The sequence below is a fragment of the Sinohyriopsis cumingii genome, chromosome 7 (genome assembly GCF_028554795.1).
Source record: "Sinohyriopsis cumingii isolate HCF-2022 chromosome 7, ASM2855479v2, whole genome shotgun sequence".
NCBI lineage: Eukaryota > Metazoa > Mollusca > Bivalvia > Unionida > Unionidae > Sinohyriopsis > Sinohyriopsis cumingii.
This window is the reverse complement of record NC_142967.1, coordinates 135,845,891-135,861,767: the sequence shown is the minus strand read 5'-3', so window position 1 is coordinate 135,861,767 and position 15,877 is coordinate 135,845,891. Positions and strand designations below refer to the sequence as shown.

The 15,877-nt window shown below is 33.0% G+C and overlaps 1 protein-coding gene across 1 annotated transcript in view; it reads left to right on the top strand.

The window, feature by feature from the left end:
• LOC149796199 (F-box only protein 7-like) overlaps window positions 1-15,877 on the top strand; it is a 48,327-nt gene that overhangs the window by 16,398 nt on the left and 16,052 nt on the right. Inside the window, exons 4-6 of the mRNA XM_089966148.1 lie at window positions 5,439-5,519; window positions 10,144-10,233; window positions 14,333-14,385. Of these exons, the coding sequence (XP_089822274.1) occupies window positions 5,439-5,519; window positions 10,144-10,233; window positions 14,333-14,385 (224 nt within the window). The remainder of the gene's footprint in view (window positions 1-5,438; window positions 5,520-10,143; window positions 10,234-14,332; window positions 14,386-15,877) is intronic.

Here is a 15,877-nt window from a genome sequence, read left to right as displayed (position 1 = left end):
GCATGTCAAGTAAGGCTGTGGCTTAGTTATTCATGCTTGTTCACTTGCAACCAAGAAACCTTGAGGAGAAGTAGTTTCAGCCAAGGTTATGAGTATGGTAACACAGAATCAGAAAAAAACAAATTATTGTTTTCCTATTTTTGGGATCTGACAGTAAAAAATTATGGCTCATTCTTGGACAGAAAATTGAAGGTGTATAATAAAATAACTTCTTTGAAGTTTGCAGTTCCCAACTTTTTACGTTGCTTAGATGACCTCCACTCAGACTTTCTTCACATGACAAAATTTAAGCCTGTTCTTCTCAAATTTTCTTCTGGTAGTTGAGGTAAAACTCCTCACCAGGCACATCCATAATCTGAAACATATACTGCATATGCTTAAATACAAGTCTGATAAATCGGTTCCAAGTGCAAATCTGCTGGCACATTGTACAGTGGCCAATCAGGGCCTATGTTGTTTGAAGTTGGACCTGACATATTTGGCTCATTCTTGGACAGAAAATTAATATAATAAAATAAATTGCTTGAAGTCATGGTATGGCAGTAATGGCATGAGAATAGAACTTGTGTCCTGTAATAATTATGTACATATTTTGATTGATCAAGTTGATTATCATCAAAGTAAACATAAGAACTGAACATTGCACTAAAAATAGCAACAATGAAAACAGTTTTTATGGATAAGATGGAGTAAAGGGTCATGTTAAAATCACCCAGTATGTAGTTACAATATATAATGCTGTATGTTAAAATCACCCAGTATGTAGTTACAATATATAATGCTGTATGTTAAAATCACCCTGTATGTAGTTACAATATATAATGCTGTATGTTAAAATCACCCTGTATGTAGTTACAATATATAATGCTGTATGTTAAAATCACCCAGTATGTAGTTACAATATATAATGCTGTATGTTAAAATCACCCTGTATGTAGTTACAATATATAATGCTGTATGTTAAAATCACCCTGTATGTAGTTACAATATATAATGCTGTATGTTAAAATCACCCTGTATGTAGTTACAATATATAATGCTGTATGTTAAAATCACCCAGTATGTAGTTACAATATATAATGCTGTATGTTAAAATCACCCTGTATGTAGTTACAATATATAATGCTGTATGTTAAAATCACCCTGTATGTAGTTACAATATATAATGCTGTATGTTAAAATCACCCTGTATGTAGTTACAATATATAATGCTGTATGTTAAAATCACCCTGTATGTAGTTACAATATATAATGCTGTATGTTAAAATCACCCTGTATGTAGTTACAATATATAATGCTGTATGTTAAAATCACCCTGTATGTAGTTACAATATATAATGCTGTATGTTAAAATCACCCTGTATGTAGTTACAATATATAATGCTGTATGTTAAAATCACCCTGTATGTAGTTACAATATATAATGCTGTATGTTAAAATCACCCTGTATGTAGTTACAATATATAATGCTGTATGTTAAAATCACCCTGTATGTAGTTACAATATATAATGCTGTAAGTTAAAATCACCCTGTATGTAGTTACAATATATAATGCTGTATGTTAAAATCACCCTGTATGTAGTTACAATATATAATGCTGTATGTTAAAATCACCCAGTATGTAGTTACAATATATAATGCTGTATGTTAAAATCACCCTGTATGTAGTTACAATATATAATGCTGTATGTTAAAATCACCCTGTATGTAGTTACAATATATAATGCTGTATGTTAAAATCACCCTGTATGTAGTTACAATATATAATGCTGTATGTTAAAATCACCCAGTATGTAGTTACAATATATAATGCTGTATGTTAAAATCACCCTGTATGTAGTTACAATATATAATGCTGTATGTTAAAATCACCGTGTATGTAGTTACAATATATAATGCTGTATGTTAAAATCACCCTGTATGTAGTTACAATATATAATGCTGTATGTTAAAATCACCCAGTATGTAGTTACAATATATAATGCTGTATGTTAAAATCACCCTGTATGTAGTTACAATATATAATGCTGTATGTTAAAATCACCCTGTATGTAGTTACAATATATAATGCTGTATGTTAAAATCACCCTGTATGTAGTTACAATATATAATGCTGTATGTTAAAATCACCCAGTATGTAGTTACAATATATAATGCTGTATGTTAAAATCACCCAGTATGTAGTTACAATATATAATGCTGTATGTTAAAATCACCCAGTATGTAGTTACAATATATAATGCTGTATGTTAAAATCACCCAGTATGTAGTTACAATATATAATGCTGTATGTTAAAATCACCCTGTATGTAGTTACAATATATAATGCTGTATGTTAAAATCACCCTGTATGTAGTTACAATATATAATGCTGTATGTTAAAATCACCCTGTATGTAGTTACAATATATAATGCTGTATGTTAAAATCACCGTGTATGTAGTTACAATATATAATGCTGTATGTTAAAATCACCCTGTATGTAGTTACAATATATAATGCTGTATGTTAAAATCACCGTGTATGTAGTTACAATATATAATGCTGTATGTTAAAATCACCCTGTATGTAGTTACAATATATAATGCTGTATGTTAAAATCACCCTGTATGTAGTTACAATATATAATGCTGTATGTTAAAATCACCCTGTATGTAGTTACAATATATAATGCTGTATGTTAAAATCACCCTGTATGTAGTTACAATATATAATGCTGTATGTTAAAATCACCCAGTATGTAGTTACAATATATAATGCTGTATGTTAAAATCACCCTGTATGTAGTTACAATATATAATGCTGTATGTTAAAATCACCCTGTATGTAGTTACAATATATAATGCTGTATGTTAAAATCACCCTGTATGTAGTTACAATATATAATGCTGTATGTTAAAATCACCCTGTATGTAGTTACAATATATAATGCTGTATGTTAAAATCACCCAGTATGTAGTTACAATATATAATGCTGTATGTTAAAATCACCCTGTATGTAGTTACAATATATAATGCTGTATGTTAAAATCACCCTGTATGTAGTTACAATATATAATGCTGTATGTTAAAATCACCCTGTATGTAGTTACAATATATAATGCTGTATGTTAAAATCACCCTGTATGTAGTTACAATATATAATGCTGTATGTTAAAATCACCCTGTATGTAGTTACAATATATAATGCTGTATGTTAAAATCACCCAGTATGTAGTTACAATATATAATGCTGTATGTTAAAATCACCCTGTATGTAGTTACAATATATAATGCTGTATGTTAAAATCACCGTGTATGTAGTTACAATATATAATGCTGTATGTTAAAATCACCGTGTATGTAGTTACAATATATAATGCTGTATGTTAAAATCACCCTGTATGTAGTTACAATATATAATGCTGTATGTTAAAATCACCCTGTATGTAGTTACAATATATAATGCTGTATGTTAAAATCACCCTGTATGTAGTTACAATATATAATGCTGTATGTTAAAATCACCCTGTATGTAGTTACAATATATAATGCTGTAAGTTAAAATCACCCTGTATGTAGTTACAATATATAATGCTGTATGTTAAAATCACCCTGTATGTAGTTACAATATATAATGCTGTATGTTAAAATCACCCTGTATGTAGTTACAATATATAATGCTGTATGTTAAAATCACCCTGTATGTAGTTACAATATATAATGCTGTATGTTAAAATCACCCTGTATGTAGTTACAATATATAATGCTGTAAGTTAAAATCACCCTGTATGTAGTTACAATATATAATGCTGTATGTTAAAATCACCCAGTATGTAGTTACAATATATAATGCTGTAAGTTAAAATCACCCTGTATGTAGTTACAATATATAATGCTGTAAGTTAAAATCACCCAGTATGTAGTTACAATATATAATGCTGTATGTTAAAATCACCCTGTATGTAGTTACAATATATAATGCTGTAAGTTAAAATCACCCTGTATGTAGTTACAATATATAATGCTGTAAGTTAAAATCACCCTGTATGTAGTTACAATATATAATGCTGTAAGTTAAAATCACCCAGTATGTAGTTACAATATATAATGCTGTAACTGTAAGAAAAAGTTCAATAGCTTTTGTTTTGCCAAGATTTAGGATAAATTAAATATTTGTATCTCTTTTATGTACATAATGATTGACATTATTGGTTGAATACTAAACTGGTTGAAATAGGTGTCAACACCTGGTTTCTAAATCATTTAATTTACTTCAGTAGTTACAGGTAGTTTTGTATGTTAAAATAGCACAGAAACTAGAAAACCACAATTGTCATTTTATCACACCAGAGAAAAGGTCATTTGCATAATTTGTCTTTTTTGGGCTGTGAACATAGTTAAATAGCTAGTTATGACACAGCCACAGTTCTATCACATGAGCTATTACAAAACTTGAAGCTACTGTTTTTACTGATTAATATATAATAATATATAATATACCAATGCTTCACTGACTTCATTTCTTCTGTCAGCTTTGATCATGAATCATGGAGACTTTTGCATCATTAAGAAAGCAGACACTACCAAGGCCCCAAAAACTCATCCCTTCAGATCATGTGCATCAACTGGAAAGCAAAGTTGACGGCAATGAATGAGAGGTTGCAAAAGCAGAAGTCGATGATACAATTATTTACAATTTTACACTTGGGCATGCAGAAAATATGAAATTATTGGAACTCTCATTAGTTTTGAACCCCTTTTTCAGAAGAATTTGAATGAGGGTTGATTCTCATAAACAATATCACAAAGAGTAAGTGCACCAAAGACAACTATGTAGCTGCTATTTATCTCTCTTGATTTTTGTATCTGAAAAACTCTAATGTTTTCATAGTCTTGACTAATTGTTATAGTTGGCTATCATTTAAAGCTGATCCATGTTGTTGTTGTTGTTGTAGTGCTTAACGCCATTTTTCAGCACAAGATAGGCTATACATGGCAGCCAGTATAACTGGTGGTGGAAGAACCCTGGAAAAACCCCTGGAAGAACCACCGACCCACAAGAAGCTACTGGCAGGCTTTCTCACATACCCATGTTAGCCGGGCCTGAGACTTAAACCCATGCAGACAGAGGTGAGATGGCAGTGATCCGGAATGGTGAGCGCTTTAGACCAATCGGCCACTCAAGGCCCCTACAGCTGATGCAGAAAACACTGTAGTAAAATACGTATATTCTCGTTAAAAGAGCTTATATCATAGAACATTTGTCCTTGACCATATTGATGAAGTAATTACAGAAACACTGAAAAGACTTGCAGTTTATAAATGGCACTGTTTGGGTCATCATTGTTGAAGTGAGGTCAAAATTCATGCATGCGTAAGAAATGCCATTTAAAGTTTTTTTTTTCCTTTTGATATTTTGAGGAAAGTCAACATGTTTGTATATTTTTTTTCTGCAGGTAAAGTCAATAGTCCATCAGAAGTCAAAAGTTGGCAGTGCAGATTGAAGGTTGATGATTTCGTAAGATGTGTTACAAGTGGTAAGTAAAATTAAGTGTTGTAGGTTTTATAATAATATAAACCCTTATAGGAAAATGAACTGCATGTGACAAGCCAACTTTATAAGCTGGTCATACTGGTCATAAACCTGAAGAGATTAAGGGATTGTCTGTTATACATTGTCTGTTCATTTCTTGCACAGATTTGATGCTGCTTCTCCTTAGACTTAACTGTTTGGATGATTGCCATGAAAATTTTTACATCACATTTATCCTATGGTCTTTTTGGTCTTAAATAAAATTGGTATCAATTTCATGCCCAATATGGCCACCTCACAAGCTATCTTGAAAATCTTTATCAGTATTTCTCATATTGACATGAGATTTTCATCCAAATACTTATGATATCTGGTTGGACCCAAATGAAAACAGTACTGATATGATGTCCAATATGGCCCCCATAGCAATCATTTTGAAAATGTTGTTATCACTAATGCTCAAAAAAACATAATAGTGCCATGAGGTTTTCAGCTTCTTATGATTTTACTTGGTCATAGATGAAAATGGTGCTGGTTGCAAATTCAATATGGCCACCACAGCAGCCATCCTAAAAAGTTTTATTGCTTCTCATCCTGAATGGATGGTCATATCAACATTGGTTTTAACTAAGTGACTTCATATGATGCCTGGTTGGTCCTGAATAAAAATGGTGCTGCTCAAACATCCAGTATTGCCACCACACTGGCCAACTTGAAACTCTCTGTCACTACTGAATTAATGGTCATATCAGCATGAGATTTTCACTGAAAGACTTCTTGTGATGTCTGTTTGGTCATAAATGAATATTGTGTCCATCTGACCTACAATTTGGCTGCCACAAGAGCCATCATCAAAATCTTGTTATGGCTATTTCTCGTTGATAGCTGGTCCTCTTGATATTCAACAAAGACTTCCTATGATGTCTGGTTGAAATGAAAATGTTACCAATCTAATATCCAATATGGCTACCATGTCTGAGATTTTGAAAATCTAGTGATTGTTACTTCTTTATCATGGGGATTTCTTTCTGGAAACTTGTTATGATGTCTTGTTGATCCTTAATGAAAATGGTGGCAATTTGACATCTACAGCATCTTATTTGAAAATCTTATTATTGCTGAAGAATATCAAGATGGTTTCAGCACTCAGCAGTTTTAAGGAAGAAATAGTCTGTCTAAAATTCCTGGACATTTATTGGGGCCAGTAGAGCATCAGTTCTTTTGAGGAATTCTTGGTAGATGTGAAATGCTAATTACCAAGCTTTGTTTCTAAACACTGTTATAAAGGAAAGTTTCTCACTTTATTTTCCACCATCATTTATTTTTCTGAGGCATTCATTGCTGCCATATTTGTAACCTCTGCATCTTAAAAAAAAGGTAATGGTTCATGCAGTGAATTTTCTAAGTTCATTCATAGGTTGGTTGTTAGTTGCTAAGTTCATTCCACTTATGTCATAGGTTGGTTGTTAGTTGCTAAGTTCATTCCACTTATGTCATAGGTTGGTTGTTAGTTGTTAAGTTCATTCCACTTATGTCATAGGTTGGTTGTTGCTAAGTTCATTCCACTTATGTCATAGGTTGGTTGTTAGTTGCTAAGTTCATTCCAATTATGTCATAGGTTGGTTGTTAGTTGTTAAGTTCATTCCACTTATGTCATAGGTTGGTTGTTAGTTGTTAAGTTCATTCCATGTCATAGGTTGGTTGTTAGTTGTTAAGTTCTTTCCATGTCATAGGTTGGTTGTTAGTTGTTAAGTTCATTCCATGTCATAGGTTGGTTGTTAGTTGTTAAGTTCATTCCATGTCATAGGTTGGTTGTTAGTTGTTAAGTTCATTCCATGTCATAGGTTGGTTGTTAGTTGTTAAGTTCATTCCATGTCATAGGTTGGTTGTTAGTTGTTAAGTTCATTCCATATCATAGGTTGGTTGTTAGTTGCTAAGTTCATTCCATGTCATAGGTTGGTTGTTAGTTGCTAAGTTCATTCCATGTCATAGGTTGGTTGTTAGTTGCTAAGTTCATTCCATGTCATAGGTTGGTTGTTAGTTGTTTGCAAGCAGATTAGTCTTAGTAGATTTTAGTAAGCTTTCAAATAATTAGAATATATTTTGATTTTGTCAACATGAATGTGTGAAATTAATCATCCACAGCTTTAAAGGGACCAGTAGATATGCACGTGTCAACCTAGACTTGACTTTTTGTCAGAAGTGACTTATTATTTTGGGCAGAATCAGTAGAAGTGTGATCCAAACAGGGACAGCTGTGAGCAAAACAAGAAATTCACATATATATGTGTGTGTGTTTCTTTTTTTGTGTATGTGCATACTTTGGGTTCTTTTAATTTAATGGTGTACTCTTTCCCATTATGCATATTTATTTTGCATTGTTTTAAAGTAGTTCTGTTTCATGTTTAGTATAAATGCATTTTTTTAAGTGTATGAATGTATCATATTGATATGGAGAGTATTCAGACTTGAAAGTGTGTATGTTTGGATGGAGAGATATATACTTGGCTGGATGGATGGAAGATTTCTGTATAATTATTCACTAAATGAAACAAACTTTTATTGCAGTCATCATCATAACATCAATACACTTTGACTACATCAGTAATTCATAGAGGGTTTAGAACTTGGGGATTATACTGTGTATCAGTCTTAAAATTGCAAGCTGTCATGGTCCTTGTCCCCGTCAGGAAGATTATGTTTATGTCTAGGTGACCCAACACTTAGCCAAATGTCCAGCAACATTGATTAAGTGCAGAAGTTATAAAACACAGAGCAATTAATTTTAATTCTTGTGTTAGCTACATTACATTCAGTTTTCAACACTGCAAAGAAAATGATCAGAGTTTTACTTAACTTTGCTCATATTCATCGATATGCACAACCAACATTAAATCGTGTTTGATTGGATAGTGCTGTACTGTGTATTATAGATTATGTGTATGTCTTCACCTACAAACAAACAAAGATTCAGAAAAGATCCCTCAGAAAAATAAATAGAAGACAGACCTTGATAACCGGCTAAGTCACCATCGATTTCCATTCACTGTACATGAATTCATTGATGCACTGCAAGTGTTCAGCTATTTGCCAACCATTTATCAAGCTCTTGCTTTTAATAGTCAATCAGCTGTTAAAACACATGCCAGAGAATGCATAAGAATTTATTTTGTTGGTATGATTGATATCAACACCTGTTAAGACAGCATGCAATGCCTTTTCCTTGGGGTTACAATGCTGTCACTACTCAGCTGGGTCCATTGAGCATCTCAAAAGCCATGAAGTGATGTCCCTTGGTGTGTGTGTGTGCGTGCATGCATGCCTGTGTGCATGTGCATGTGTTTGGGATTTTAACATAGCTTTAAAAAAAAAATTCATTCATATCACTATAATATTTGCAGTGTGGCAGTTAAATGTGATGTCTGGCATTGGGGTATCATGCCACAGACATGCAGCATCATGACCCACCCAGTCACAATATCCTGACACCAGGCCAACCAGTCCTAACACTAACCTCTTAATGCTGAGCACCAGGTGCAGCAGCTGCTAGTACCATTTTTATAAGCATTGGAATGACTCGACCACGGTTCTAATCCATGACCTTCCTCATCCGAGGTGAATGCTTTAACCTCTTAGGCCACCGCAGCATTTCTGTCCCTTGGTAGACATTGAAAAAATGACATCATTAAGTCATGTTTGCTTTCTTTATTTAAAAAAGATGAAGCTTACACTTGGCCTGGTAGGTTGACCCCTAGATTTGGATAGTACTTTGGCATGTATTTTTCATTCATTTAATACTTTTCTACCAGGCAAAAAAATGAAAATTACAGTTCATTTTCCTTTAACTTATCTTTTTATATTTTTTCAAGCAATAAATCATCATGTAAATTTCCACACTGTAAAGCATGTCAGATGCCATGCATGAAATGTTATAATTTTTTATTGCCTGTAAGTAATGCCACTGAAAAAATGGAAAAGCAGTACATTTATATTGTATGTTAGCCCGTCTAACTGTTAGTTTTTTTTTAATGTCCGGATTGAACTTTTGTTAATATTTATTGAAAGCCAGATGAGCTGCTTGCAAGAATGAATTTCCATCAGATTGGTTTGTTAGAAAAGACACAAATGAATTTCCATAAGATTGGTTTGTTAGAAAATACACAAATGAATTTCCATCAGATTCATTTGTTAGAAAAGACACAAATGAATTGCCATCAGATTGATTCGTTAGAAAAGACAAAAATGAATTTCAGTCAGATTGATTCGTTAGAAAAGACAAAAATGAGCTTATATGACATAATTGTATTGTTGTTTGCTTGTAATCCATAAATAAAGGATAAGAGAACATTAACAATGTTATGTCATTGTAAACAACAGGTACCTTGTCTTTTTCATTGTAGTAATTTAGACATGGAGTACACCTTTATTGCATGAGAAAAATTCAAACTAAAAGGCATTTAAGTCTTCATTTTCTTGTCTGATTTTTGTCCATCATAATACACATTTTGTCAGTTCTATATATAGCCTAAATACACTGAATTGAAAACGATGATCAACACTGGTAGTACTGTATGCTAAAGACAGTTTATTTTAAGGCTGTCTGTTTTAATGCATACTTTTCTCTGCAGGTTGTATTCACTGTTATAGAAGTCTTTCCAAGTTGTCAGCGGTCTTTAAGGATTCAATTGCCTTGCCACTTCTGAATGATTTAAGATCAAGTAAGTAAGCCCATTTTCATCAGGTAAAACTCATGATTATAAAACTTCTTATTTTGTGGGCCTCCTCCTCTAAGTGATGGCATAAAAGGATAACCTCTTGAGGTGTCATTGGTATAAAGCAGCATATGGTTCAAATCCAATGATTCCTGGTCAAGTTATGTTGAATAAACCATGTTATTGATGGACAAATGGATGAACAAGATGATTACTTCACTAATCCGCTGACCCTTGTAGAGCTGGACCCAAACAAAACTTGTACCTGAAATTCAGTTTTGTCCATAACTTTTCCGAAATATGCACTTTTTTCACAGCAAGTGTTGATGAAAATCTTTTCTTTAAAATATATGCACACCTAAAATGAAAAGGGCTTGTATAATCTTGGCCACATGGAATACATTCAGTCTTCAGCATTGTGTGGTTTCATGTAAGAAAGTATGTTTCATGGATAATTATAAAACCTTTAAAAGTCTGACAATTCCAGGAAGACTAAAAGTTTTTCTTTTATGTGTATATATGATGTAAACAAAAGGAAGAAACTCTTATTCATTACCTCCCCTGTACTCCTGCCAGATGGCAGTTGTTTAAGTATCTGCTCTGTACTGGTAACATCAATTTGCCTGTTATGGTCCATCCATAATTTTGGTTAAATTTTATGCATTCAAAACAAGGAATTGGTAACCTTTGTTGGAATGTTTTGTGTATACATTTTCAAATTTTTCAAAGTTTGTGTGTATATTTTTTTTTCAGAGTTAAGTTGCACACAATAATATCTAATATTTTCTGATATTGCAGGTGTTTTTATTGAATTTTCATATTATGGGTTATTAATTCCAGTTTTTCTTTATCATTCTTGTTTTTTTTCAGAAGCATTGACAATGAAATATGTAAGAAGTGTCAGCAGGACAGGGTCAGTGGTGGTTATTATGTGTCTTGCTTTGCCTGTTCTTAAAAATTTGATATTTTATAGGAAAGAAAATTTTTTTTTTGGACCTGGTTGGTAATTGGTTCTGCAGCTCGTTGAAATGATGCTGCAATGTAATATCACCCTGTCTCACAATGACAACATTTTTAACTGATTATGGCATTATTTTTTCATGAACATATATGTACTCGAACTCACTGTTTATGATGTCATAAACCAAACACAGTTTCTTTTCTACTTGACACTGCAAGACTACAGAAAAGTTTATTTTCTGGAATTTGACAGGAATTCTATTATACACTTCATTCTCCTAACCATCAGAATTATATCTGAAGTGTAGAATGGACTTAACAAGACTGTTAAATGTAAGTTATTGTCTCATTAATATATTCCATGAACTAAATGCATCATTACTATTTTGATAGTAATTTCTTGAAAATAGTGAAAGTAAAAAGAATTTAACATGAAAGAAAAGAAAATCTTGATAGAATCTTTAAATTGGTATGAAAATAAGTATTCAGTTTTGCATTGTTAGTTAATGCCTGCCAACCATTATGCTTTTAGCATAATCATTATTATGCTTTTAATTGAGTTATGTCTTATACTCACCTGTATATGGATGGTGCTTTCTTGAAACATTTTTAAAAAAAAGAAATTAAAGCAATAAATAGTATTGTTGTTATCATCATTTTAATCCCAAATCATGATATAAATTTGAGAATGATCATAAAAAGAAGGCTGGTAGGTGAAAATTGTGGAAGAGTATGCTTTTTCATAACAGACTTGTACTTTCTGACCATACTAGTATGTTCTGTTTATAGCAACTGTATATGAAAAATTTCCAAGACAACAGACAGGTTTCTTCAGTTTGAAAATGTATCTTGCAGATTCTATATTATAATTTAAAAAAATCATTAGTGAACCAGTTTATTCTTAAAATAGTACAGGATGTTAAGCAAAATAAGTTTTATCTGTGTGACTCATGGACTCCTAGGCAACAGTTTGGATTTGCTTTGAAGCACCTATCAACTTGGGAGGAGATGAAGGGGACCTAATTTGTGCATATATGAACAGTAACTATATTCTTAGTTACATTTTACATTTATTTCAGGTTTTTGGCACCCTGTATATGTACAGTTATGTCACGATTGTGAAATACTATTGAGGGTATGGATCTTGATGAGTATGCATCCACATCACAAAAGTGAGAAACTTTCACTGTACGTGGACATCACTTCACATCAAGCAGTCTGCTTGTTTTTGAGACGTCTAATCTGGTTAAGTCCTTTGCCAGAGGATATGACGGCTATTTCAGCATGGAGTGATGAGTGGTCTTCAACAGATGTAAACCACTCCCTCATAGCTGAGCCATCTGTCTGCCCTCCTGGCTTCATCTTTCCACGACATTGTGGACCATGCTGATCCATTTCTGGACAGGACAGGGGCATTTGTGCAGTCAACCTTATGCGATGGAGCCAGGCCACTGACTCTTCCTGTAGCTGTGGAGCTGTGCAGACCATGTCACACATTGTTAACAGCTACCCACTGACAAAGTTTCCCAGTGGACTGCAGGCTATGCACCATGCTGATGATGGTGCTGTTAAATGTCTGGGCATGCACTGCACACAATAAATAAATAAATAAATCAAAAAGTAGATTACTTCAACCCATAGATTTTGCTTTACTGTCTTTGGTTTTATTTTGCATTTTTAGTTTATTTGTCAATGCTCTGTTCTTGCTAGATTAATCAAACTAGGTGATTTTATGCAACTCTGTTAGTGTCACACCCATACAAGAAAAGAAGGTCACTGTGACATGGTTCACATTTTACTGGCTAAGGTTAAGTTTTGGTATTTAGCATATGACCATATAGGTTTCTACACCCAGTTTTTTCTGCTGTTTTACCTGGAATAATGAAACATTTTGAGTGGATATATTATGATGAATACTACACCTTTATCACAAAATGGGGCACAGTGACCTATGTTTCACACTGCTGACATGGATTCAAGTTTGTGTTTAAAGTTTATTTGTCTCAAGCTCTGTGAATGCTACAATCATTAAACTAGATGAATGTATTTATCTTTATTAGTACCACACCCTTATTATAAAAGATTTTTGCATCATTCACACACACACACACAGATATATAGATATATATATATATATATATATATATATATATATATATATATATACAGACACACACACACACACACACACACAGTTATTGTCATTCATAAACAAATGTTTGTGCTTCAGCAGTTTTGTTAAGTGGTATTGCCGTTTCAAGTTAACTCGATGAAATATGTTTTCGAATTTTGTGAACACAACTCTTCTTACAGTTTTGATTGGATTGCAATAATAAAACTTTGTACACGTCATGGTCAATGTCAGAGGTATGTGTGTTGACTGGTCATTGAACTTAAATCAAGTCTGGAAGAGCGATGCACATTTTGGACTTCCGACTTATCTCCATCATGAGGACAGGGATGAGGTGCAGCAGAGGCAGTGTACGTGAGCAAATTGTTTAGTATTTCTCTTGGTATGTTTTTGACCTACTTGCAAAAAAGGTCACACATCGCAATTTGTCACTTAATCTGTCTGCCAGGGATAAACATTTTATAGAGCCATATCTCCAGTTTTAATCAGTTAATATATACTTCGCATGCATATACATCAGGGGGAAGTCAACATTTCTTAAGATTTAAAGCCAAGTAGATCAAAGGTCTAGGTCACAGAGGGTGTTGTTGAAATTTTAGGTGAGTGGTTAATAGTCAAAGATTTCATTTCTAGCAGTGCTGTCTACTGATGCAGAAGTCGAAAGGTCATGATCAATGTGGTCATTTTAAGTTTTTTAGAACAAAAGGTTTCTGTTATATGTTTTTATGAACAGCATTATACATTGAACCAGGGTCAATAATGTGCAGTGATTATCGTTTGGGGTTAAGTATCCTTAGGTCAAAGTTACGGGGTCAATTGTTGTTTAGGGGTTTTCTTGGAGTAAATTTGAGAGATGTACAAAAAAGCTATATCTTCTAGCAGAATGCTTTAACAGGAATGAAGTGGTTACAGGGTCATAGGTCATGTTTGCATGGGGTGGTTGTCTGTTACTAAGGCTACAGTGACATTATCACAGGTGATACCATCAGTTTGCATATTTTATTTTTATTGCAGGTGTGGGAAAGCCTGAGGCATATGGATTTCTGGCGCTTACACAAGAAGTCAAGGTGAAGAGAGGAAACATTTCAGTTCATCATTGACCCTTTCATTTTAAATGCATGCTTGTATGATAAATAATAATGTGATTAATTTTCTTGCATATTCTTTGTACCATAAAGAATTACAGTTGTTTCTAGTGCTTTATGTAATGCTAACTTTGTTGATAGTATGCTGTTTTAATTCCAAAGAACACTCAATATTGCATGAACTGAAAAATTCTGCATATAATCATCATGATTTAATAATACAAAAGCTGTTCTTTTGTGTATTGTGTATTATTCTATGAAAAATATAGTAAACATGTTTAACAAATGCAGTTTAACAATGGTCTAAAGGGAGCAGTAACATTTTAAGTATTCATTTAGGATATAAAACCAGTGAAGATGCAGTTTAACCATGATAATTATTTCCATAATGTTGTAAAATACTTGGAAAAGGGGGTGGGGGATACTAGCTTAAGAAATACTCATATTTTATTGGTCCTTGCCACTTTTGTAAACAGCATTTGTTAAGACTCTGTGGACTTGAGCTAAGCAACAGAAAAAAGTAAACCAACAAGTTTTGTAAAACTTAAGAAATAATTTAATTATCTAAATTATTAAATGAACGGGAACTACAGTATTATAAATTAAATCCAAAATAATCCTAAAAAGTTCTACACAAGTCCAAAAGAAATGATTGTTCCCAATGAATTCCAGGCCATCAAATGCACTGATGTGCCAACAGTCTTGATGTATCAAAATAGCATTATCCAGAACTCCTTTGAATAAATTAATAATAATCCCAGAATAATATTGTAATCCAAACAGTAATATGGACACTGTGTAAATTCAATGAATAATCCAAACAAATGTTTCCTCTCAAATTGTATCTAAACACAGCATTAAATTTATGTGCAGACTGTTATTAAAACTAGAACATGGGAAATAAGAATGAATTAATTGTCCACCTCGGGGTCCTTATATACACCCATATGGCTCTATGTCACAATAGTTTCTACTCAACCCATGGCGCTTACTTCCGATGTGACATTTATCACAATACCTCATTTTGCAACAGAACTCACCTGGCTCAATTATCACCCGAAACTTGTACACAGGTTCATTATTACAATTAATTTTAAAACTTGTAAACACCTATTTATAGATCATATGCAATCTACAGACATACACCAAGAGTAAAAGCCACATCGATATACATAATATGGAGATTAGAGAATTTATGTATCTCATTTTATCAATCCATAACACTGGCTTATTTGCTTCACGACTTTAAAGCCATTGGAGGTAAATGAATGAAACTTGGTATAAATGCATTTTGACATGAGAAGATGCATCTCCATGATCAGTGTCACATATGAATATTTTATGTTTTTTATTTTCTCTCTTTAACTCAAAGCTAGTATTTGAGGTGTGAAACATGGTACACTTTAGACCTAAACCCAACCAAGCCTATTTTTATCTGCCAACCCCAGAAATTGTTGCTGTCCCCACCACAAGA